We start from the raw sequence: 27347 nt of genomic DNA, 5'->3' as shown, positions 1-27347 counted from the left end.
AATTCACAATCAACTACTGGCGTTCAACAGTTTTTATCCTCTTGGCCCCTGGTGGGTGTCCGGCAATGAAATGGAGAAGTCCCGAGAAAATTGAATAGAGAGTTAACCTCTATGTTCTTAGTGTTTGATTTATCCAAAATTTGCATGAAATCAACCTACTCCAACTGACAAAGTACTACAGTCGACCTCCCTATAACACTGTTGATAATTCTGTTTTATATGAATTCCATGTTGTACGAGTCATTTATATTTTACAAATAAATAAGCCGTTCACAGCCCAGCACACGTATTTATAAAATCTAAGTGACTCGTACAACATGAAATTCATATAAAACAGAATTATCAACAGTGTTATGGGGGGGGTCGACTGTATTTTGATTACTTTAGTAATTTGTATTTTAAAAAAATTTGAAATGTTTTCTATGTAAATAAAATCAACAATAAGAGGTCAACTTATATTCAAGTCCTAATTTTTCCAAAAAGTAAGGATTATAAAATTGGAAGCTAACATATCACCAAAATCAAATTATGGTTTTTTTTTAATCAAGTGCTTCTCACAAAGTATTAAAATAATTTCAAGATCCTCAAAAGTCCACAGTTTCTAGAACATTGGTTGCAACACTCTTGGGAGTCATGAGAGGTTTTACACAAAATGAAAAAGTCAAATTAACACATTTATTTTGCATTTACAACAGAAAACTGATGTGAAATGTGTGCTTGTTTTTCAGAAACTATCTTTGCAAATCTTGGCTCTGTATTTGAAATGCATACAATCAAATCATTTGAATTCAAGGCAATTTCTTGCTTTCGCTTTTGATGGCAGTCATTGACGGAAAACTTCTTTTTGCAAAGATACAAGATTGAAGAAAGAGGGAGATATACGGGAAAGAGATACAAAACAGTAGGGGATGCAGCTTCAAAAAGTTTTGGAACCTTTAAGTAATAGCAGAAACCCAACAAAGAACACTAATTTTAAAAACAAAGTATTTTTAAGGAACTCTGTAGCAGCAGCAGCAGCGGACATTGCAGATCGACCACCTACAAATCCAATTTTCCGACTTGTTAGGTCACATAAAGGAACTAAAACATGTTAAGCTACTAGTTTAAGTAATTTGAAAATAAAAATCAATAACCACTTTACACTTCTGTTATGCAATACCGAGTGCATACCTCATTCCGAACACATCTTGTAAACCAAGAGAAGATTTACATTTTATTGAGTGGATTGTCTGAATCTGCCTACAACTGTATCCTCCACTGTAGCTCAAACTTGACTTGTATTACCAGACTTCTATTAAATGAATTGAAACTTTCGAGTACTTTTATGGCTTTTTACAACTGCATTATACTTTTCTTAGATTTCTGAGAGCAATTATGCAGAGTTTGTCTTGTCAGGTTATGCCTTGCACAGATTAAATATTTTTAGTCCATCATATACATATATTAATATATTTTTAATACATTTCGAAAGCGGCAGTGCGTGCATTAGTAAATTTCAAAACAAATTTCTCTATAAAAACATCTATACAATAATAATGTTACTTTTGTCATTTTTTTTTGTACTTAATCTTTCACGTATCTTAATTTCGTTCTTGTGGTATTATTTTTTAAGTTCAAAAGGAATGTATTATTTATAAATTATTACAATAATTAAAACAGTAGCAAATGATTGCACTATTAAACTTAATAACAGAAGGCAGCTAATATTTACCTACATCTATACCAAATTACTTAGCACTTAATTATTAGTAGCAACAGTAATTTAGCCCGATTTAATACAGCAATCATTTGGCTTTAATATAACTAATTGGGCTTACAGATGTGGGAAGATAGCCCAAATGGCTGGCTGGCAACACTTTAGAAGAGGTGACGTTAAGTTTTTGGAGTTTAGAGAAGGCTGTGAAGTGCTGTGACGAAGTTGTTGTATACTTAGTGAAAACTGAAAGCAGCAAATAAAGTATTTTGTTGTTGTTCAGTTGTAAATATGGAAAGTTTTTTACTAACCAAGCCATTATTATTACTATTATTATTAACTCAGCATAAAAAAACAACCTTTTTTTTTTTTAAAGTTAACTTTTCATGTGTTTTTCAAGTTCTGACAAACAAAAAGTAATATAATTAATAAAACTAATACGAAAATGTTAAATATACAAACAAATTCAGTTCAAAGTTCTCAAGTCAAACAAAAGATTTATTTATATCCTTAAAATAACAAAACATCCCTTTATGAAACCGGATTAGAAGTGGGTTACATTATTTTTAATTAAATTAATAATATTGGTAAATTTTTATAACTAAAAAAATGTATTTAGTGGGACAGTTTATTTCTAGAGCAAACTTTGCATAGTTTTCATCATCATCTACGTGAAACAAATTTTAATAAAAACACTAAACATTGCTCTCTCTCTAAATAATTAATTTATGGAAGTTTTGGTAAGGTAATTGATATGAAAGTTTTAAAATGTCATTATGCTAGTGTATAAATTTCTATTGAATTTAATGTACCACATATAAGAGACACTTTTTCTCAAAAATATACCATCTGAAAATGGGGTGCCTCTTATATGCTGGCAAATACATTAATTAAATCCAATAAAGTCCTATTTTGTAACCTTAAAAATACGATGTGTCGTTTCGATATTCACGAGGATGAAAATCGACAAATCATTGGTTTTTTTACCTAATTCGTGGCGTGTGGTACACACGCCCACTCCATACGCAGAGATGGACGACTCGACTTTGTCGATACACCTTCCTTCGTTTATAGCAAATCCTAAATAATTATAGGAACCTAAATTGACTGCTTTGATGGATGTACCTGGCATCCTATGTACGTAAAAATAAATTTTAATTAGTTTTAAATTATTAATTAAATTTTATCTTAATTTAGTAACAAAACAAATAAATTTAAATTAAAATTTTAAGGAAATCAAACCAAAACAAAACTGGACAAGACAAATATTTGGATTTACATATTTTGTGCACATCATATTTACAGAGTTCATTGCTGCGTCATATAAGTTTAATCGGAAACAAGACATTTATCAATTCATATACCTTACACAGCCGATAAGTTAAAAGATAAGGACAGTGATTTTGTAATTTGCTTTATAGATAAAAATTTGACGTTTTATTTATCTTTATCACTATCGATTCATTGGTAAAAATTTATACCAAAGCATAAAACTCTGTAAATTTTCTAAACATGCAAACTACTTGATAATTTAGTAAAATTTCATTTTTAAATCGTAACGGATCGTAAGTTGGATAAATTTGAAAATAAACAAATAAAAAGTCATTCTGGAGAGAACCGATTCTTCCACCTGATTCTCTACTCATGCAACACAATTATACATTATAAAATTAATCTGTTTTTCATGATTAAGAATGACGTGCTAAAGTTTAACTAAATATATACAAAATATTGCTAACTAGAAGAATAGATTTACTTATCTCATACTTTCAAGTGCTCTTGCATCTCTCGATGGGACACACCATTACTGTATATGCTAATGATGGGCACAAGAAAGCCTAAGAATTCCAAGATGTTTGTCACCCAAAAGTGACAAACATCCTGGAATTCTTAGGCTCTCTTGCGCCCATCAGTACGGTGCTTCATAGTCACGATAGCCAAACTGCGGCTCACAAACTGCATTTGGCTTTTCTAGACCTCTACTGCAGCTTGAATTTATTTAATTATAATAATTAAATATACGGGAATATGTATCCATTGTATAAAATATCACTTTCGACAGAGAATGTGGTTCTCGTATTTCTCGATAGGCAATGTATGACTCCTATCGCGAAAAGATTTGGTCAGCCCCTGCTTACACACATTTACAAATGCACAATGTAAGCGATGAATGGAGTAAGTTTATTATTAAATGAAATTTTACTATAACACCACCAATTCAAACTGACAACACAATATTTTAACATCTTTCTCTTCTTTCATACAACAATTCTTTTATATAAGAAAGGAAGGAAGAGGGTGGGGCAGCAAAAAAAAACATGCACCTGCGTTACTTGTGCTTGAGAATGCCTACAGCTCGAAGCCAGTCTTTTTTGTAAAGGCAAAGTAGCTGCAACCATAAAAAAAGAAAAAACTTAATTCGGCCGAGAAATGTTTAACGGCAAGAAAGTAAAAAACAGAACGGCATGCAATAAATTCAAATCCACCAACCAGCTTACGAGAGACGTTAAAGAAAAACTCTGGCCGATTAGTTAAGTAGCTTTTTGGAGAAGAAATATGCTGAAAAAGATACGATTAATAATTTAAAAAAAACAAGCAAAGCAAATAATGATTTCATATTCAGAATATCTACAAATTAATCCGACGTTTGTGCAAAATAATATGCATTCTAACAGAGATCGAATTTACAAAGCTTAAGGCTTGCATTCTGCATAGAAACCAATGTTAAACTTAATCTGTTCAACAATTACTCTAAAACAGTTTTAAAATTTTGTTTATTATTTCAACCTAAAAGATCATCAAAAAGTAATGCATCTCAGTCTCCAATTATAAACAACTTTAATTTCATTAAATCTCTGAACATAAAAATTACTCCAGACATTTAATATTTAACATTTCATCTTTAACTCTATGTTAATGCACAATGTTTGTGGTTGCATATGACAATTCTTGAGAAAGATCAGATTTAAAAATAATAATCTTGCTTCAGTTTGGAATAAACTTGGAGGGAAAAAAAACCAATGAAATTCTTACTTTTGGGTAAGGAATTCATGACAAAAACAACAAAGTTCTGAAAAATGCTTTGACTAGGGTTGTAATAAGTTCAAAACCAGAAATTGGGACATTGTAAGTGTAGCAGCATTGTTGTGAAATTTGATATTTAGCATTAGGTAGGCAGTAGTTACTCTGGAAAACAGTTTTAAATTATTCACTTAATTTTATTGAATTATCAATGGCCGAACATTTATTTACGATTTGCCGAACCAATCGTCATCGTTTGACTTACACATTTCAACTAAGTTTTTGACAGAAAACCCAGCCGCTCCCATTGTCTGTCAAGCTTCGGCACATCCACACGAATAAAAATAGTCTTAGGATCCACACGATAGAGTCAAAAGAAAGCCAGACCATGACAAAACAATCAATCCAACATTGATGATTTAGTATGCCACGGTTTACTAAAGGCATATATAGGTAGTGTATGCAAGCACAACACCTGCAGATACCTACTACCTACAGTTCTTATTTGATTGCAACACACATGGAAATATTTAAGGACAGATTGTCCTGAAGTGTTCCAAACAGACAGATAATCTCAAAAAACTAAACATATAGCAACTTTAGCTTTGACACAAAAATTATATATTAAAAAAAATTAAAATCTAAACACACAAAACTGCTTACTATATTAAATATTTGCTGAATGATACTTCATAAAACTGATTACACTTTGCAAAATTAAAAACTCAAAAATAATTTAATACTAAAAAAAAATGCAAGCCAAGAAAAATGCTTGATCCATTTATCTCAGTTGTACCAAGATAAAAATAAATTGCCATTTAAAAGATCTATAAGATAATCAAACGAAAACAAAACTGCTGAGTAGTAGTGAGAGGGGCTCGGTTATGCCACGGGTGGAACTCGGCAACTTGCAAGTCGGTCGCACCACCCGCTCGGAGTCGCCAAGTCCGATCCACGATGCTGCAAAACTTCAAGAGTTCGGCTTTAATCTGACCGGCTGGTATTATGTCATATATATTTCATAACGACGAGGTAGAGAAGCATTACTTTCTGAATCTTTACAAATTTTTTAAAGGTAATTCTTAGCAGCCGAGCCGAGAAAAATGCCAATTTTATTTTATTCGTGATAATATTGATTAAAATTGAGCGCTTTCATTTGTTAAATCTGAAATGCACTTGTGAATTTCTAAAATATTTTTCGTTCCATTTAAAATACACACTCTGCATACACAAAGAATTAGGACATATTTATAGAGCTGCAAGCTTGAATTGAATACATTTTCAAAGATGAATTTGCATTTGTGCTGACCGTGCCGATATCGGGAATGATATTTAATATCCGACCGGAGCACTCTCGGCATAACTAATACTCTACATAAATTTGTACATACAAAGATTACGTATACGTACATATACATGCATCAATGATTTAGTGAAAATAATTAGGACAGAAATAATTAAACTGCTTGATCGATTCATTCGAGTGTGCATGCGTGCACACACCTTCAGGAGGAGTAGAGAAGAATAAAACCAAGTTAAACGTGATCCATAAAATTATTAGCAATTAGGAAAATGGCAGTCATCTGAGTCTTTCTTCACAATTGAATAAAAATTAAATACAAATTTATTAATTTAGTCGTTCTAAGTTCTGTACAGAGTATTATAACTATCATTTATGTAGTAATTTGAACAAGAAACTATTAAATAAGGACACATCAGATGTTACTTAACATTTTTGGAATTTAAATTGTAAAAATACACACTATTTAGGTTTAAAAGTGAACATTAAATCTCGAAGATGACAGGCTAGTTTTTAACATGTTTTGAAGTAAAAAAATAAGTATTAATGTAATAAAGTATTAAAATAAGCTCTTTCAGAGCTTATTTTAATATACAATTATTGGCTTCTTTACTGCATTGAATAAATTCTTATTCACAGAAACACTGAACTAAATATCGGAATAGATTTTCAACTCACAATCCCGCAAAGTAGTCAGATTTTTTAACTGATTTTGATTAATAAAGTAACTTCAATATTAACCCAGATGCCAAATAAAGCCATCAAATCATGTAAACAGTGATAAATTTGAGACTATTCGGCAACACCTAAGGACTTATCGCACCAAATATTATAAAACTAAAAAGTTAGTCTTGCTAATGCACTCACAAAGTGCATGTGGTGTAATTTGTTTACACTTAATATAAGAATCATCATGTTTTATTCTAAATACAGAAAACGGTTTCACAAATGCATTTCAGTAAGTTTTGCTCTCAATTTGTAATAAATCTAATTTTATAGTTATTTAAAGCAAGCATTATTTTGTAACTAGAAAATTAGTAAAATGAAAAATGTCTTCTACGACTAATAATTGTAATATTGTCGACAGTTATAACTTTTTTCTTTATCTGCACTGTCGATACACCGATGCAATTTAATATCAAACATTAAAATCAATAAGAGAAACTTTGTAAATATTTAAATTTTTAAGACAAAATTAAAAAAAAAAATTATTATTTAATAAAACTTAACTAAAACTTACGTAAAATGCCAATTGTAGTCGGTGGAGACCCTATCTTTGATGTCGACCATGACGCCGGGAGCACTGCAGATGGGCTTACTCCAACAGTCCCTGATTCTTCTGTAGACATTGTGATTATAAAAGCTTTCGAATTTCTGATAGAGAGGAACGTAACCCTGTACGAAACCATTTGTTACTTTTTATTTTCCCTCCGATTACGATTGTTTTCCCAAAGAAAAAAGGTCTACAGAGATCCTTTACCTCTCTGTTCCTTTCCACGGCACACCGCTGGTCCTCCAGTCCGACTCTCCTGAGAAACTCCCGCAGATAACCGAAGATGATGAGGATCATGTAACTGAAGTAGGTGAGGATGGCGACGCCGAGTGGAGTCTCTTCGTACTCATCTTCGACTTCCATGTTCCTGTGGGAGACGACCTCTCGTTTTGTTATTTTTCACAAAAAATGTAAGTGCGCGAGGTGCGGGTACGTTCGACCAAATGCGAGTGCAGGCATTTGACCGATCCGCATTCATTCCCAGCGACGGATCAACCCATTTAACTTCTACAAATTACGACGAGCGCCAGAAAATCTAAACACGGTTAAAGCTTTCCGAGGACAGAAGTAAGGCGGTATCGATAACGACAGATAGGTTATCAGGACGGGGACAAACACACATTATACAATGTATTAGCAGCTTAGAAATGGCACACAACCTGTATATAAAGAAGAATGTGGTTTCCCAGATAACAGAATAAACTAAACAAATCAACCTTTACCTTACGGAATTTTCAGTTCTCAACATGATGAAAGCCTGTTTAGTAATGAAAAAAAAAAATATATATATATATCAGTCACAACAAAATCGAGCGGTAGATAAATGGCAGGGAGTGAAGCCGAGAAACAAGTTGGCACACTTCCAAACCGCCTGGAGTCAACGCGAACTTGCTACCTGGCATTTAAGTAACTCTAGCACCGTTTCCTCACTTCCTGCAACCGCTCGAGCCGCAGCCGGCAAAGGGTCTGAAACACGCACGTGCTCGTAGGCGTCGGAGCGCAACCGGATGTGGCAGCTTGATATCCGGAATTACGTCGCGTAGCAGAGTGCGAAACGATAAGCTCGACCCCGTGATAATAATAATAATAAGGCGTATTTTAAACACGCCGCCCGCTAATTTTATCACTAACCAGTGAAATTTTCTCCCTCCGACCCCCCAAATAGACAACGCGTCACTGTGGAGTTAACAAATACGTGTTATGAGGTGCAGAAAAGGGGCGGGCGAATGCGGAAACGGCTTTACTCGTTTAAAAACAATACTAATCACTCACTCTTTCGGAGACTTTATCCTCCATAGCTTCACTCCTCCCATCCAATTCCTCTGCTTCTTCATCTCGTAATGGATTTAGTAAATGTGTAACAGAATAAGGAACCGAACGACATTTATTTAGCCTGGTTCCAGCGGGAAAAAGTACTAAAGTAATCCGAAATTTATGTACTAGGTTGCGTTAATAGAATCGAAAGTTTAACGCCGGCCAATGGTAGTTCATTTTCAGTAAATCAACCCCCCAATGCAGGAAAGAACCTTCAATTTAGAAGCGGAATTCCAAAATTACACGCCGAATTTCTAAAAGAAACCTTAAACTTGCAAGATTGGGAACGGGGAAACGAAACCAAAAACCACGCCGGTGGGAGCACTACCCCCTTAAAACGTCATAGAACAAGGTCTCTCAGTACACAAACGTGGATAAAACGGTTCCAAATACCACGCTATACGCTACATTTTCGTCACCACGTTCTAAATTACGCGCTTACAAAAAGAGAAACACTTCAGAAAGGTCGCAACTGGAGCGAGAGGAGAAGGGGGTTTTTTTTCCGCGCCAAATGTACCAAAAAAAGCTCAAAGAATCCGATTACAGTCTGCAGGCGGGGAATTACAGTTCATACAGTCACAATCGTCCGTCCTAGTAACACCCTTCCTCCACTGTTAAAGCGTAACAAACAAGAAACGCGCCACACTCCTGTTTAGCGACGCGATTTCGTCTCTTTGAACATACTTCTCGAGAGAAAAAGAAACGGCAGGAGGAACGAAAGAATAAGGTCAAGGCCGAGCCATCTTCGAGCGACAGAAATGCGCGAAAGCGACGCATTCCTAACGTGCGACACGCGTTTATGATGGAGTGTCTTCGATAACGTCACCGGCCGACGTCACGCTCGGCCTTCCATATTTTATTTTTGGGAGCGTGTTACGTTCCGATTGCTTAATCATCGGGAAAATATCGAAGAACCCGTCAACGCGCTAATTATGTCATCGTATTTTGGCTCTAGAACGTCACGCGTGGCGCGGTTCGATAGCGCGTGCTATATTAGAACGTCACACTACGGCAAGAAGTTTATACAAAGTATCGACCGCACCGGTTTAGATTAGACGGAGGAGGGGTGAAGTAAGGCAAACGAGTTCCAGAAGTAAAGCGATATCGCCCAGAACAGAGGAACGAACCGTGTCAAGAGTTCAAACAAAGGAGTAAAACGGGAAAACAAAGCGAGGGAACACAGTAAAATGCCCCGAATTTCACTCTATATTTTAAGGTACGGACAGCTTAGGCTCGCGCCTAAATCCTCGAGCTTTCAGGAACCAAAGATAAGCACGTTCAGATATTCGATCCCGCTGCAATATACAAAGCCCAGCATGAGTTATTACGATCCTGGCACAGGCCTCAGGCCTTTATAAACTCGTAGAAAAGGGCCCCATAAATCCCGCTTGCCTGAGCGATTCAAGATAACCATGTTTAGAAAGTATCAGGGGCCTTAGCTTGACGATGGGTATAGCAATTATCTCTATACAGATGGGTTTCTTTTTTAAAGTATACCTTCGCGAAAGGACTGGGCTTACAGATAATCCTTCAAAGAAATCCAGTTAATATTGTTTTCAAATTAATTCAGAGGAAAGAGAGGAGATACGAGTTAACACGTGACGGGAGTATCACCAAACCGGTTGTTTCTAATTCCTAGAAAATTTAAACGGAAGTTAACTGTCTAACCAATGTTCCTGCACCATTATATCGAAACTTGCGCATTAAATAACCGTATAATTAATTTAAAAGGGGCTTCTGGACTGAAAATATTCCATATTTTTAGACAACGCGCTTAAAAATAGTTAATTTGTATATTTCCTCCCCGTTTAGAGATTCCGAAAGGGAAAATTGTGGAAAAGTAAACACGCTAAAATAATTTCCAGGATAAAAATAGCGCAATTTACTACATTAAATAGACGTGGATCGAATTTAAAAAGTATTTTTTCGACAATTTTGTAGAATCAACAACAGTAAAAAAGTTTTAATATTAAAAATATACGGTTCTAACAACAACACATTTTATTGGCGATCTGTGGAATATTTAAGTTAAAACGATTACAAAAAATAATATAGAAATGTTCGATATAATTTACTTACTTTTTTATTACAACACGAAAGGGGGAAAACATTTCCGAGACAGACAGACAGACAGACATTCGAGCAGTATATTTCGTGCTAGAATAAGTGATTTATAAGAAGTTCGAATCCTATATGAAATTCTAACGTAAACTTCATTCCTTCGCCTCTAAAACTAAAACTAAATTGAGTGCAACGCTAAACCGAAGTACCTCAAACAAGTGTTCTTCTAGTTGCATACAAATTTGAATGTTATAAAGTTTCTTTTAATATTTACGAGGGAGAAATCTTAAGTATGTACTGGCGCTATATCGAGGTTGAATTTCTCAAATCACAGTATAAAGAGAGAGACTTCTGGCATTTATTCATAATCCCGTATAAACCGAGCGAGACAAGTAAAAGTATCGATCAAGTAAGTGGTCGCAGAGGGGATCACACAAATGTCCATGTAAATAATGCGTTATATCGAACGTGCATAAATTATCAGAACGAACAACACGATCTTAGAAAATTCGCTGTGTGCACCTACAGTTTCATTACAACGGAATAAAATCTTATCCTCGATATAGCGCATAAAGGCGAGGGGTAGTAGGGGTGTTGGAAGCCTACAGGATACGCACTAAAAGGGAGCAGCAGTCCGAAAAGTTTAAGAAAACACTGACACAGTGAAATTCCTATCACTTAGCTTATATCAAACACAGCATTTTTACGGATACTCGATAATTATTACGACATAATCTGTAGAAAAATATTGCACAAATAGATCGGAAGCTACACATCATTCCACTGACTCATGCTTATGACATTATTCACTGTTTATGTGAATGAAATATGACATGAGTAAGGGTAAAAAACACGACAGTAATTTCTGCTGGAGTCTCTGGATTGTGTTCGGTAAGAAAATTAATTTTTGTCATCGAAATTTTATTCCCATTAGTCGAAAAAAAAAAAATAATAATAAAATTAAAAAATATTCCAGAAACGAGTACAGTAACTTACCAGGCAAGAAAAGTTAAAATCACGCGTGGCGCCATCTGTTACGAGATTTTATTAAATTTTTTATATTAATTAATTATAAAATGGAAAAAGGCTTAATTTTGAAGGTATGGAAAAGTTTTATAAAAAAGAAAAACTTTGCAAATGCTAATAAGGAGTAAAATCATAAACTCGTATCTCCCCAACTTAATAGTTTAGCATTCAATCCATCGCCTACCAGCAGAGGACCCAAGGGGAGGTAAAAGGAGAAAGTTCCCCTGCTGGGTCCCTAGGAATTAGAGGAACCCTCATATGGGGTTGCCGTAAGTTCAAGACCGGAAAATCGGAACATCTACCCTTACAAAACTTCCGTTTACTTCCCTAATGCCATAGGAATCCAAATATAGTTTATCCTCAGTGCATTACCTTCTAGTGGTCTTACTGATCAATATTTTTGTGAAATCAAAAGATTAATGATTAAATTTGCTTAATAAAGCTGTTTAAACTGCTCAATACAAGTAAACGATTTATAATTATTTTCAATTTTCTATTATTACAAATTTTTACTCTGCTCCTCGGGCGTCGAGAAAGCCTTTTTAAGTAGGCCTCGTCTCGGGCATGGCCGAAACGATGCGGCTGGGGTCCAAAATGCCCGGGACAGACTACTCCTCGACAAATTTGGGTTCTTTGACCGATCTGGATTTGTTTACGGTTTTCCTGGAGCGGTAGCTTGGCCATTCGGCCACATCTAGTATTACTAATAATGTTAAGAATTCACAACATTTGGCTTTTGAATTTATTATAGCAATTTAGATCTGCTTCTCTTACTCATGAATTAAAAATGGCATCAAATGATAATTATTATGAGAATACTCATTTACTCATCGATGATGTTGAAAGTAACAGATGTCAAGTAGGCAAAGCCAACCAACCAACCTTGGTCACATGTACGCTTTACTTAAAGTAACTTGAATGAGTGCAGTGTGGAGTTGTGTCATTAAAATAGCAATATAAATTAACAATCTCAAAGCATACAAAGTGTATGCTGTTATTTGGTTACTGAATTCCAAAAAGATTTGTCTAAACAACATTTATTTTTGCACACTAAGGGCAGTTGTGCTCCTCCACAAAAATGCACATTAACACGACTCCGAAGACCACACACCTGCTTTGACACTTCAAATGGGATGTTCTGCACCCATTCCGCCTACAGTCTGGACTTGGATCCCAGTGACTATCACCCATTTGGGGAATCAAAGGAGTTTCCGGGAGGAAAGCATTTTGCTTATGCCAACATGTTGAAAAACAAAGTCACACAGTGGTTAAATGCTTGGTAGCAGGGTCTATGACAATATGACAAGTACTTAAACAATGACTGTGATTATGTTGAGATTATGGGCAAACATAAATTACTTTCCGAACAACCCTCATAGTATCTTGACCAGACGAACATTAAAAAAGATTCAAAAACTATGAAATAACTGTCTGAAATTATGCAAATTTATCAGAATATAGTTTATAAATCAGTAGGTCTCAATTCATGTTCTACAAACTTCCAAGCATTCCACGGAAAAAAATTTTTTTAAAGTTTTTTATAGCAAGTTCATTCCAATGTAGTCTAACATATATATGTAGACAATTCAAAGTTTACTATTTTATTCGATAGAATAAAGTTTGTTGCTTTGTTATTCTGCAAGAATAACAAACGTGAAATTGCTTATTGATTTTTGAATGTATCAATGCTAGCGCTCCATATAATAAGTACACGAATGGTATTCCGTGGCCTCGGAAAAGTCGAGAACCGCTGCTATAAATAATTATTGCAGAGAGTTTACTTAAAAATGCAAAAATTACTCTTAAAAAAAAAAAATTAATTGGCTAGCCGAGACAAATTAAAACATTACCTGGAATGGCAGGCAGATTAAAAGTTAGTGTCTTGACGAATTTCCAATGTATGATTAGTCATGTCTCAAACATAGAATTGTCCATATCTGAAAAAGAAAACACACAATTTATAAGAACTGTAAACAGATAACTAACATTACTTAAAACATATTTCCTTCAACTTAACAATGCCTTTTTTTTTTTTACTAGACTAAACTAATTAAGTAGAAAGAATCATTAATTAGATCATCATGACATGAAATTATCTTAATTGGATCATCAATTGATGAATTAAAATAGAGTTAAGTGTAATATGAAATTTAGCAGCACTCAAAAAAATAAAGCTTCATTACGCTAGAGATAAATGCTAATGAATTCAAATAGAATCAAGTTTTGTTCTACTTTGTTTTCAACTTTGTATTTTAATACAAAAATTAAAATTCTATTATGTAATAACAAATCTAACCAGTATAAGGTAAAATTTCCTGTAATTTATATTATTATATAAACATCTATATATAAACTTACTCTGTTTACATTATAAATATCATGTTTCAGAACAAAACACTACTGTAGTTATTGATCTCATAAATTTTAATTAAATAATAAATTTTAAAGCGTAGGGTGGTCGTATGTTTGAAACCGGAAATCGAGACATTGTGAGGTAGCGTTGTGGTGAAATTTGATGGATACCGAGCATGAAATAGGCTATGGTTACTCTGGAAAATAATCCTAATTGATTTTAATCAAATTATCATTTATTGAACATTTCTTTAATATTTGTTGAACCAATTGTACTCGTTTGACTTTTGATCAATTGCTAATTTCGTAGCCATCACACGGGACAGAACACAAACATTTAGTAAATCGCTCGTGTCTGCAGATTACTAAAGGCATTCGCTCGAGGACAAGTGGTACATGCAATATACACATACATCTGCAAACACCTACCACCTACAATTCTTATTTGAGTAATTTTAATACAAATTTAAATATTTTCAGATAGAAATGAACAAATTGGATTAATGCAAATGCAGGCAATTTGAAATACATCAGGATAGTATTCCAAATCTGGACTTGTGGTAAGCAACCTTATAAAAAGGGCGACGTTCTAAGTGTAAATTCAGAGTGATTTTCATTAATGCAAGTTTAATTTCATTCCAAAATACTATATTTTGCTAATAATATAAAGGTCCGTAGCTGACAAAATTTTAACTTGCAAAAAAAGTATCAAATATAACAGAGAAGATTACCATAATACTACTCATCTTAAACAGTATTTATCTAGAATAAAAATCTTTGTGCATTATTTTAGTAGCTCCGAAGCAGCGTTAAATACTAGTCTAAGTAAAAACATTTGAACAACGAGATCTTGTTCAAGGACTAAAATATAATTTTCCAAGACTTGCGAGCTTAAATTTAACATAGTTATTTGAAAAGAAGAAAAACTAAGTATATTTTAATTGCTCTATCAAATATACAATATTTGGAATGCACTATACAAGTATAGTATATTCTTGACAGATGCATTACATCAGAGAAGAATTTCGAATGATTAATGGCTGTATTCATATGTACAATTTGCAATTGCTAATTAAAAATGAAATACATCAAATCTATTCTAATGATTACTGTACAAAAAATAATCTGTAAATTAGAAATAAATATTACTTTAAAATATATTTAAACATATGTTTCTTTACTTTTATCTCTAATTTTCTTGTATAAAGTACAAAGAAAACTGAATTCTAAACAACAGATATAAAAGAATAGAGACTTTGTTAGCCAGAGTAGCAAGAGTGAGAAGCGCCCAGATATACAAAAATCATAGAGTTTGACTTAGCGCCAAATTTTCATCTAACTTATAATACAAATTTGACAGAAAGTTTTCTAATTTTATCACCTTTATCAACTGCACAATTACAAGCTGTCCCACATTACTATGCAATGAGAAATTGATAATGACATTAAAGTTATATATAAAGTATTGGAAACAAAATCTAAGTTGTATGCGATATTGTACTGTAAAGTCAACCAATCCCAAATGGACAACTTGTATGCAATACCGTACGTATAAACTTTAATGTCATTACAAATTTCTCACTGCATGGTAACTTTTTGGACACCTTGTATAAACATTTTCTTTATAACATTCCCACTTAACAGCAACCCTTTCTACTCAGAAAGAAGATTAAAATAGTTAAGGGTACACAAACACGCACTTTACGACTAACCCAGAATGAAACAACTTAATAATAAATGAATCATTACATCTTATCCTGTACGCTTCATAAATTTGTCTCTCGGCTATGAGAAACTAATTTATGTAATTTGCACAGCCCGACAAGTTTCGGCACCAACACACTTACTCCTTTACAAATAACTTATTTTGTTTTTAATGATCTCAGTTGATCAAACTCTGGTTAATGGAGTTTCTACCACGTATCATTTTTACTCTGGTTCACTAACAGCCAGACAAATAATGATTAACTTTATGTTCAGTCATGTGTACCATCCGCTAATAAATGCTAAGGATGCAATAGGAAACAAAGACTTCTTACATTAAAATTTAGTGTTAACAAAGAACAATTTTCATAGATTTTAGCATATTTTTGAAGTAAAATTTTCCTCTATTCGATTTGTTATTTATCATATACAGTGTCCTTGTAAATTATCCTATTAAAATTTACAGGAATAGTTGTTACGTGCCTTTTCGACATCAGTAAGTTTACTAAAAAAATTAAATAATATCGCCCATTCAGGTTCTTAGTGTTCAATATTGGCTATTCTAGAAGTTTATTGGTTGAAGCTGACCTAGAGAGTTGAAATGTTCTCAAATTATGATAAATGTGATTTGGCACAAGCAATAACAAAGACATGAAAATAAATAATTATATTTTTAAATTTTATTTTTAATAATTATATACCACTACTATATTCAAAGTTGTGTGATAATCCTTACAATTTTCTGGCATAAGAATTATCATCATGGCATATGGCCAATTCCAATAAATTTGAAAAAGGAAGGTCAGGAATACAAAAAAATTTTTTTACCTAGAAACATATAGCCTAGATGGCAAAGTGTATCTCCACAGCACCTTTCAAGCATTATAGATTAGCTGGTGTGAACCCTTTGTTTGGCCATCAAAATCACTCGACTTGTCCCCCATTTCTTCCCCTCTGGGTTATCCCATAACTTGACTAAGACCCACTTAGACTAATGCTGACCTTGTCTCGAGAATTGCTATGATGAGACCTTCCAATTAAAGAAAGTTCCCCACCTGAGCTAACCGATCAGATTCTGAAGCAAACTGACCAAAGATTCAAACTTCACAAAGAAATGTAAGGGAATTTTCTAGTTATTTATAACACATTACTCAGTAATTATTTTGACTGATTGGAAAGAGAGAGAGAATTTATTATAGGCAAGGATTAAGGCTCATTCAACAAGAACAAATCAGCGCGTGCCTCCTGGATAAGAGAATGTGAATGATTCCGTCTTATGTGAATTCCATGTTGTACGAGTCACTTAGATTTTACAAATACGTGAACCATTCACAGTCCGGCACACATATTTGTAAAATCTAAGTGACTTGTACAACATGGAATTCGTATAAAATGGAATTATCAACAGTGTTATGGGGGGGTCGACTGTACTATAGTTAATATTGTAAATGAAGATAAAGTATAACATAAAATACAAAAAAAAAAATCCATTAAATTTTTACAATACATAAACAGAAAAAAAATATATATATTATTGTGACATTAAAAATTGCAGCCTGGACAGACAGTCAGACAGACAACAGTGGGAATGTAGCAGTCCACAATTTGAAAGTTGCAGCACAATTAGACATTTACAAATTTTCCTCCTTAAAAATAAATAAAACTATATTGTATGACAATCATGTTAAAAATATAGTCATTTAAATAATTTATTGTATAGATAAAAAGTTTTTAAATTGTTCAAAGACAAGTCAATAATTTTATGCATTTTAAATATTCTTACATTAATTACAGATATTTTAAAACGATTAAGTAGTCTATAAGGAAACAATTTTAATATAAAACTGCAATAATAAAACCTTGGAAATTTTATAATATTGTTTATTTATAATAAGAATTCTGACGTGTCATAATAATATAAATATAATAAATCTGTATGTTCGTTTATAAAATTTAACATTCTAAGGAAAATTTTTTATAAAACTGTTCCTTAGAAAACCTACATTCATCAATTTTATCAGGGCTGTGGAGTCGCGTAAAAATCTACCAACTCCAACTCTGACTTTTCCTTACCATCCGACTCCGACTAAAACATCAGAACTCCATGACTCCGACTCCACAGCCCTGAATTTTATATAAAATATTTACAAAATTTCAGCTAAATTTTCTAAAAATTTAGTTAGCTAATACTAAAAAACTTGTACATCTGACTATTTTTGCATTCCTGAAATGTATTCTCCTAAATTTTTGTTTCTTTTTATAGGATAATTGGTCGATTGTGAGAATGTTCTGGAGAATAAAAATCTTATATTAAAGAGAGAAGTCATATCCAATTTTTGGCATCAGTTTTGGTAATTTTAACAATTGAACTGAATACAGAAAATATTTTTCTGAAAACAAGTAGCGCATTAGAAACAATTCCAGGCAGATATCATTAGAGACTATAAATGCGTAATGCTCACCTAACTATAAATGCTCTCTCCCAACTTATCTACTCTTTCGTAACTTAATTTTCCTCCTTCCCCCTATAAACTAGGCCTAACCTATGTTACTCTTTTATTCCTCCTCTTCTAACTACTCTATTCTAAAATACTCTCAGCATCTTCATCAATTTAATTAATCCCTTACTTCCCTACTTCATTCTATGAGGCTAAGTCAAATTCATTAATAGACAGCCTCCTAATCTAAATATAAAATATATAAGCTAAATATAAAATAAAAATAAAAAATATAAACTACATCTTTGGATAGTGTCGTCTTTATTTAGAATGCAAATACAGGATGCACGTAAAATTATATAATTTCGACACCAAAAGAACGAACAAGGAAATATAAATACAGATATAATAATCTTTTGCAGTTATCACACAATGTAAAAAGAAATAGCTAAAACAAAACTTTATTTACAAGTACTTCTGATAAGTTAAACTTATCTTCAGATAGTAGAAGAAATGAATGAAACAAAAGATTTTTCGACAAGTTTTAATAGAATGATTATATATTTAAATACAATCATTTATATTATTTTCTGAATTATTATCTATTAAAGTAATATTTAAAGTGAAGAGAATATATAGACATGGCACAGCTTCGCCTGTAGGGCTCGTGCCTAGAAACGGCAACCGACCAGCCAACCATCTTAGTTAATTATGTAAAAACGAACATACGAAAACAGTATTGATAGTATCACATGACTTCCTGTCACGACCAATACGAAAATGAGTTTACTTTAATTTTTAACCCGAAAAGGCCATAGCTAAATGGCATGAACAGAAGGATCAGGAGTGTGGGTGTGTTTTGGCTTGATCAAAAGTGTACTGAGCGAGACATTCTTGATGAGTATGAATTTCGCTTTAAAATTATTTAAAAAATTGAAGAACGTCTTTAAAATATAACTATTATATTAAAATAAACCAAAAGATAAAGTGAATGTTATCAGGTCATTTACATTTACACTATTGATTACTGTGTAACATGGCTTTAACTTGAAGTTCTGGCTACTAATATAAAATTTCGATTACGTATAATAAAAAAGCTACAAATATAAAAACTTGTAAAATAGTATTCAAAATGAAATGATAATATAATTCATAATTTTAAATTTAAAGCACACAGAAGTCATAAATCATGCTGTACAATGCAGGTTTGATTGCTTTATTTGTAATGGCAATGTGATACACGGATGATCTGCCAAAACGGAATGCTTTCCGGAAGAACTAAGGAAAACTGGCATCTATTTCATATTACAAATGTGAAAAAAACCCAGAAAACTGCAGACAGTCAACCCATTGGCAAGATGCAAACCTACAACCAACTACCAGTGTTAGGTGGTTTTATTCATTCGGCCACTGATGGGCAGTACAACACAAACTGATGAATTTACAGTACCAGTAACTTAAGATACACTTCTATACTCTCGTAACAATACAAGCAATCTATAAATGTCATAATTACAAGTCTACATGTTAAACACATTCAAAAACATGTAATAACGTTAAATGTAGTATAAACTTAATTTAAAACAGTAAATTGAAAAAAGCAATTATATATTTAAATATTAAGTGTAGAGTTGTATCAGAAGTAACCTAAAATTTAAATTTTGTTGCTTCAACTTTTGAAACAGCCAAAGGATAATATTAACCATAAAAAACGAATACAATTTATCTCTCTTTAAACTTACCTATAAAAAAGTAACGCCAAAGAGTATCAAATTTCCAAGAACTGTGATACATAATAAAGCAAACAGTGTCTAACTACCACTTCATTCATTAAAACGATAAATGGATACTGCTATGAACAATATATGCGCACACATGCACAGACGAGTACACAAAGTAGGTTAAACAAAAATAAATATTTAACAAATTATTTATTAAATTTGTTTCAAATTACTATTAAACTATTGTATTTGAAATGACCAGTGAATTATACATTGCAGATCTCCACATAAAGATAAAAGGAATTTCATGTTTAGTTTTAAAGAAATAAAAGGAGTCCACCTGTAACAAGTCAGAGGTTATGAAATCCATGTACAGTAAACTCTAACTTGAACTTTGATAACATGTACAAATATTTTTGAAAAATTACACAGCAATTACACATTTCTCGACAATAGAGAAATTATGATTAATTATCATTTGATATGCAGAGTCTTTGTGATACTGTGCATTATATAACTATATTTGGTAACTTACTAAAGACTGTACTTTGCCTTATATATATATTAGCTCATTTCCTGTAATAATAAATTTGGCAGTATAACCTACTAAAACTTGGTACAACTTCGATATAATCATAATAATTTACTGTACTATGTACGACATGGAGAGCGAGATGGGATCACGTTTTCCACACCGTCGGAGACACCCTGCTTTAGACTTCCGTAAACTTCAACAACCTTCACGACCGCGCAAGTGCAAGTTAGCAAAGGTTTACCGTATTCAAATACTTGCATTTGAATTAGATTTGGATAAAGTAAATATAACACTTAAAACTAACCTATCAGTAAGGAAGCTGAATCGTAGCAAATTAAGCAATTAAATACCAAATTTACCTTCTTTATACATTTTGAATTTACTGTATTTTTAATTAAAAATACAATAGTTCAGATATCAAAATTTAAATCTTATTTACGATTTATAAATTCATTAAATCAATTAATTTACGAGTAACCTATAAAATAATGCTAATTCAAAAGCCAGAACAAAAGGTTTTGAATATTTTAAAAATGACCTATTTTCAATAAAAAACAACATATATTTATATTAACAAAGAAACAATAGCCACATTAATAATATTTATGATTTAGAAAAGCTTTAAAGCATGTAGACAGACATCACATATTAAAAAAAAAACTCATTAATGCAATAACACTAACAAATATTTCATGTAAATGAGCAATATACAACAAACATCAATGTAAACAATTACAAATAAGACAATATTTATGATTTTACGCTAAATTATTTAAAATGATTTGAATCATTTTCTAAAGTTTCATATTATTTTGTATAAAAACAATTTATCAGATCCTTTAAGCAAGCATCCAATTCAGATTCGGTTGAAGTTCTTGTCTGCAGTGTTTTCTAGACTGTAAAACAGCTTATTATTATAAAAGTTAAGTCGTGTCTTGTACAAGCACTGTACCTGCGCAATTGTTAGGAACAACAGTTCAAACCTTGCCAAATCAATTTTCTACTAGGCATCTCTTTATTAGAATTCTTATAAAATAGGTGTTTTCTGGGAAAACAAAAACTGAGCTCTGTCGCATAGGAAACAAATGGTGTAAAGAAAAGGGTTTAAAACACAGATCTAAAATAAAAAAATCTGTCAAAAATTGATAGCAATTGGAAACTCGATTGACACTGTAGCTTACTGATGACTGAAATCAGCAAATAGACTTCACGTGGCAAACTCTGACCTCTTATCTCAACCCACAGATTAAATTTCAAAATTCCACCTTCGTGGTGACATTGGCTTTTTGGAGTCGTACACGACTGCAAAAAGATTAATCATATTTAATGGTCGTGCGGTGGCTTTAAATTTGAAACGTAGAAAAAATACGTTGAATCATGCAGTGATCAGCTTGCAGTGATCAGCTTACACTGGTCAAAAATTGTCATTGGCTCTGTTTATCTTTAAGTTTCAAAATAATTTAAAAAGCAAATTCACATCAATGTCAATTCAGTACTACTGTTTAAAATTAGCATACTATTTCACCTGATTTATCTAACACATATTCCGCATTAAGATTAATGGCGAAATTACATTTGGTTATTCTCTGTTTACATTTTAATATTTTAAATAAATACACAAGATTTAGTTTAAATAACTGAATTAAATAGATATGAGAAAAATTGAAATTCATGATTAAATAAGCAATGAAAGCAAACTACTAAAGTTCAATTGTTATCAATTACATCTCTATGTTTACTTAACCTTGATTAGTGAAGTAATAACGATTAATTATTAGTATAACTTGGTTTTTCTATATAAATAGAAAAACCAAGCCCAAGTTATACTATTAATTAATCATTATTACTTCATTAATCAAGGTTAAGTAAACAGATGCAATTGATATAAATTATTATATACATATGTAATAATTTATATTCGGATTGAATTTATAAGTATTAGATTTTATTTGATATCGTAAAGTGTTACTTATTTATAAAAATAGAATTCCTAAACAAGTTCATTTGGAACTCCGTCCAGAATCATTGCTTACAAAGCTCATTACACTGTCCCATTCGAAGCACAACCTCGATTTATTTAATTCTGTTTAACCTCAACTGCTCAACCTTTGTAGAGGAGGGAAAAGGGCCATTTGATGTTCAAATATGTACACCTGAAGAAGACAGAATTTTTAAAACACTAATTCCCATTGAAAGTTCTTGTATGCTTTTTTATATTTTTAAACAACAATTTAAAGTTTATCAATTTAACATCAGAATTCAGATTTTTTTCCTTCAAATAACCTCTGATGAGAAGTGCTATTGATTTGTTTTGTTAAAATCTGTTTATATTTTATAGAATTAATTATATTAACATGTAGGTTTAGTAGTTAAATTACGTGAAAACCATTTATATAATCAGTAGAAATGTCAAAAAATGAACAAAAGTTCCTAACCAGGTCAAACGGTATTGACTAGTGGTTTTCTCACCACACTAATTCTTATGTGACAGTGTAATTAACTAGTCGTACAATGATAGTTATATAAATTTACCTTCAGTTCAATTAAACAGAAAATTAAGAAATACTATGAGACATATAGTAATGATGCAATAACCTATAGCAAATAATAAATCAAGAATCCATGTTTTCACTTTCAATAGGAAGTTTGATAGTAAAATTATGAAAGTAGTTAACAATATCTTTAAATTGCCTTCAATTGCCATTCAGTAACTGATTATTAATGTTTTGTTTTAAAGATCTTACAGGCTGACAAACTATTAGAAGTTGTTATAATACTTAAAAGGAAAAATGCATTTTACAGTTATAGTAAAATATGTAATTTGATAGCTTCTTATAAATAAATTTTATTGAATTTTACTTAATTTTAATTGCTAAATATGATGCTTAGTTTCTCAAAGTAAACATCCCAAGCATCACTCAATGATACTCTATATATAAAATTTCTGTACTTTCACAACATGATTCTGGACATTCCAATAATTTTGTGTAAATGACTTGCTTTATGAGAAAGTTTTCTGTATATGTTTGGTTTTAAATATAGTAGCAAGATGGTTATCATTGAATTTTCTACACAAAAAAATAGCACATACTTTGCATTCTAGCCTCTAATTTCCTCATTTATAAATCTAATTTTTTAAAATTGAATTATTAATATAATTTGGCAGCATTGCCTATCTAAAGACCCACCTCACATCGAATTCAACAACTAGAATTAATTATTTTCAGAACATATGGGGTAAAAATAATTCAAAATAGGATTTAAAACTCTACAACTCTTACATTCGGTGAAGTATGTTTCTAACGACATCGAGAACTACCAGTACAATTAATTATACACGGATAAACAGAGAATTCTTCCAGAAATAATATAAACAGGTAGTGAATGTAAAATATAGCAGAGCAACCAATATTTTGTTAGCTATGTGAAAACACATCATATGTAAAATTAGAAGATCAAACAATGGTTTGAACATGCACTAATCCAACTTAATAGGTATTACAATTGTTAACTTAATACAAGGTCTGTTCAAAAAGTATTGGACCTTTGGTCGGCAAAAATAAATTTATTGACTTTGAGGAACAAAACCCTAATCCCCTTCAAAGTAGTCTCCTTGGTAATGTATACACTTCTCCCAGCGTTTCTGCCATTGCTGGAAACACTGCTGGAACGCATCTTTTGGAATGGTTATCAGCCGGTCCGTCGCATTTCGCACGATGTCTTCTCTCGACTAAATTTGGGTTCCTTTTAGCGGCATTTTCAGCTTGAGAAATAGCCAAAGGTCACACGGAGCCATGTGGAGAGAGTACGGAGNGTTCATAACACCTGTGTTATACAGGGGTTATCCTGTACATTGTGTCAAGTAGACGTGTACTTAAATTTTATATTAGTTTGCTTCATCTCTCATTATGCAAGTTTACTCACAACATATTCTGTAATTTACTAAAACAAATTATCTGAATTACTAGATGATTTGGCAGCAAATTTTATGGACTATAGTGAACTTAAATTTTTGTCCATTATCAGTTGTCCCAACTAACAATATAATTGACTGGATGATAAGCTGACATATCTAGACAGAGCATTCTTTAAATATTTCTAAAATTTCAACCAAATTCAAGTCACTCAAAGCTTGATTACAAAACAGGTCACAAAGTCCTATGCATATGATTACATTTTATTTTTTGATAGAATTTGAGTGAGACATACAACAAAGTTATGATAAAAGACACATTACTTGTATTTATGTTTAGAATCAATGTATAAGAAGAAATAAATTTTGAAGACAACAAGATTTTCCAGAGGTTCATAACCTTCGCCCACACAACACTATGTGAAATGAACCCCGAACACGAAAGGAGGATATCCATGCATTACAATTTTTGCAAAAAATGGAGAATAGTGCACAGATAAGGTTGCTGTACATTCAGATTTTTCGGGATTTGTCTGATTTGGAGTACTTTGAAATGACTTGTCCATTTCTACTCAAAAAATATTCAATTTGTATGACAAACAGTCAAACAACAATTAAAGATGATGTCTGCAGGTGTTGTATATACACATGCCACCTGCCCTCACATGTGTACACCTTTAATCTGCCATGCATCATTTTCTGTTGGCCTTGTGTAGTACTGTACGATGGCTTTAAAATTATGAATAAAAAGTGAAGCATGCAAGATTGGTTCAACGAATAATAAAATGCTCAATAACTGATAATTCAATATAATTAGTTTAATTAGAATTATTTACTTATTTTACAGATTAGCTACTGTTTACCTAATTTTTGCATCAAATTTTACCATAATGCTACTTTATATGCAGTGCCCCGATTTCTGAGTTCGAAAATTAGTGGTAAAATTGTAGCTCTGAATGAGGTTACTATCAGAGTTGTAGACCATACCCACATTAGTTAAAAGTTAAAAGGAAAGGACGATCTACACAATCTTCACAAGATACACCCCTCTCAATATTCAGCTTGGTAAATATGCAATACACTTAACAGAGTACGCAAGACATTTCTAATTACACTCCAGAAGTCACGAATGCATTCATGCTGCTGATGTTTTATGAGCTTTTAGCCATCTCTAGTAAAGTGAAAACAGTTGTTTTTTAACAATGCCCCGAAAAAAAAGTTCACTTTTTTCTTTACTTTTAATTTTTACCCAATTTTTGAGCATGTTCAAAATTCCAGATAGACTCTCCCAAAACTGGCGTATCTTACAAACAGTTGCATACAGATCATGGGTTCGTTTTCATTTTTCCTTACTCCTATAGGTCCTATAGGCATGGTCTATAGGACCTATAGGAGTTTGATAAAGTCCTAGCTTCCTCATTCATAGCTATAATTTTATTTTTATAGTAACCTTACATACAGATACAGTCTATCTACCATAAATAAATACTGTCATCCCTCTGGATACTAAGATCAAATATAGCAAATATCTTAAATTGATATACAGAACTTGAACATTAAAAGATCTACCTGAACCTTTAACCGATGTGTATAGAAATTAATCTTTCCAATACGAACGTTTGTATTGGAAAGATTAATTTCTATACACATCGGTTAAAGGTTCAAGTAGGTCTTATTTATTTTACACAACCCGGTGTGCAGTTGCTGTTTTATACATTAAAAGACTTCTGCTGCACAGATATAAGCAGGGAAAATAAATTTAAATATTTCAAAATTAGAAAACCCTGAATCACAAGAACTGTGGGGTTGGACTGGTTGGCAGATTGACACAAAATTATAACTTTAATCTTAAATTATCATCAATTACTTTTGCTATGTTTGTAATAATTTGCTCATAAATACATATGCAATGCAACTAATAAATAATTACTAACAAGTTCATTAACACTAAAAAATCTCTCCACGTCGTCAATCAACTCGTACTGTTGGCAGCGCAGGTATAGAATTCAACGGCAGAGAGCAACATTTTACAACCTTTTTCTCATTGCGGACTGGTAAAATTACGGAATCTTTACAAGAACCAAGTAACCAATAATACGCAACTATAAATTACGCTTATGTACTATAACTCCACATTACTATTTAAATGTCGTAATCGACTACACCAACATCGATACGGTCAAACACTTTCCGCGGGCTGGCGGTCGAAAAACACCGGCGCACAGCACGGTAACCACCGAAAGATTCACGCCGCCGGCATGGGGTCGTCCACCACAAAAAAGGCACGTAAGCATCCCCCGGTTGCACCGAGAGTCTCGCGTAGGCGGCGGCGGACGACGTCGACACCACTTCTCGCTCCGTCGACGGAGTCGGGCAACGAAAAGCCAACGCGGGTATCGTCTTCTCGTTGCCCGGCCTCCCCGAACTGTCATAATAAAGGAATTCCCTTTCATTATTACACACAAACAATTAGCTTAATAACCAGACCATCTCGTCACGTGATGCAAACCAAGCACGCCACCAAACGTGCAATTAATTTTTCATAACATTATTCTTCCATCAGCAGCAGACCATTTCCAATAACCAACGCTTTTCCTATGGCAATTAGGCTTAACGAAACGTAATTAATAACAATCAAAATTACCGAATTAAATCCAATTAAAATTAAACGTTAACGTAAGAATGATGAAAATTATCGTCTTAATTAAATTTTAACTTACTTTTTGGCTCAAACATCCGTTGAATTAACGCAAACGATCGGTTTAAGTGGATGCGGTTAAAAATTTTCATAAGACAAACATAACACGATTCCCGACGGTTTAAACTTCAACAAACCGATTAATTAACACAATTTATACGATTAAAAACGAGCAACGTTAAAGGAGAATTCTTAAATTTAACTACTTTTTTGATTTCTTACTCATTATCGGAATTTAACGACCATGATTACATTTGTCACCGACAGATGTCATTTTGGTTTAAATATAGCAGTTCCG

The 27347-nt window shown here is 32.5% G+C and overlaps 1 protein-coding gene across 7 annotated transcripts; it reads right to left on the bottom strand.

Annotated features, from left to right (window-relative positions):
• Positions 1-428: 428 nt before the first annotated feature.
• On the bottom strand, positions 429-27347 carry LOC111632539 (serine palmitoyltransferase 2-like). 7 transcript variants are annotated; one of them, XR_002757877.1, is made up of 7 exons: positions 27072-27347; positions 13539-13625; positions 7495-7654; positions 7255-7409; positions 4184-4252; positions 4018-4082; positions 2208-2826 (listed from the first exon to the last, which is right to left on the bottom strand). XR_002757877.1 is itself a non-coding variant. In XM_023376994.1 (5 exons), exons 3-5 carry the CDS (start codon positions 7648-7650, stop codon positions 2601-2603), a joined length of 537 nt encoding a protein of 178 aa, XP_023232762.1. In that variant the 5' UTR covers positions 7651-7654; positions 13539-13625; positions 19925-20025; the 3' UTR covers positions 2553-2600. The 7 variants fall into 7 exon arrangements, 5 of the variants coding, with proteins under 5 accessions (XP_023232758.1, XP_023232759.1, XP_023232762.1 ...); XR_002757876.1 differs by lacking the exons at positions 13539-13625; positions 27072-27347 and adding an exon at positions 8560-10637 and having other exon boundaries at positions 429-2826; positions 4018-4252; XM_023376994.1 differs by lacking the exons at positions 4018-4082; positions 4184-4252; positions 27072-27347 and adding an exon at positions 19925-20025 and having other exon boundaries at positions 2553-2826.

This window comes from Centruroides sculpturatus, unplaced genomic scaffold (assembly GCF_000671375.1).
Source record: "Centruroides sculpturatus isolate CEXI.00-Female unplaced genomic scaffold, Cexi_2.0 scaffold674, whole genome shotgun sequence".
Taxonomy (NCBI): Eukaryota; Metazoa; Arthropoda; class Arachnida; order Scorpiones; family Buthidae; genus Centruroides; species Centruroides sculpturatus.
Note: the sequence above shows the minus strand (reverse complement) of the source record. Positions and strands in the feature narration are given on the sequence as shown.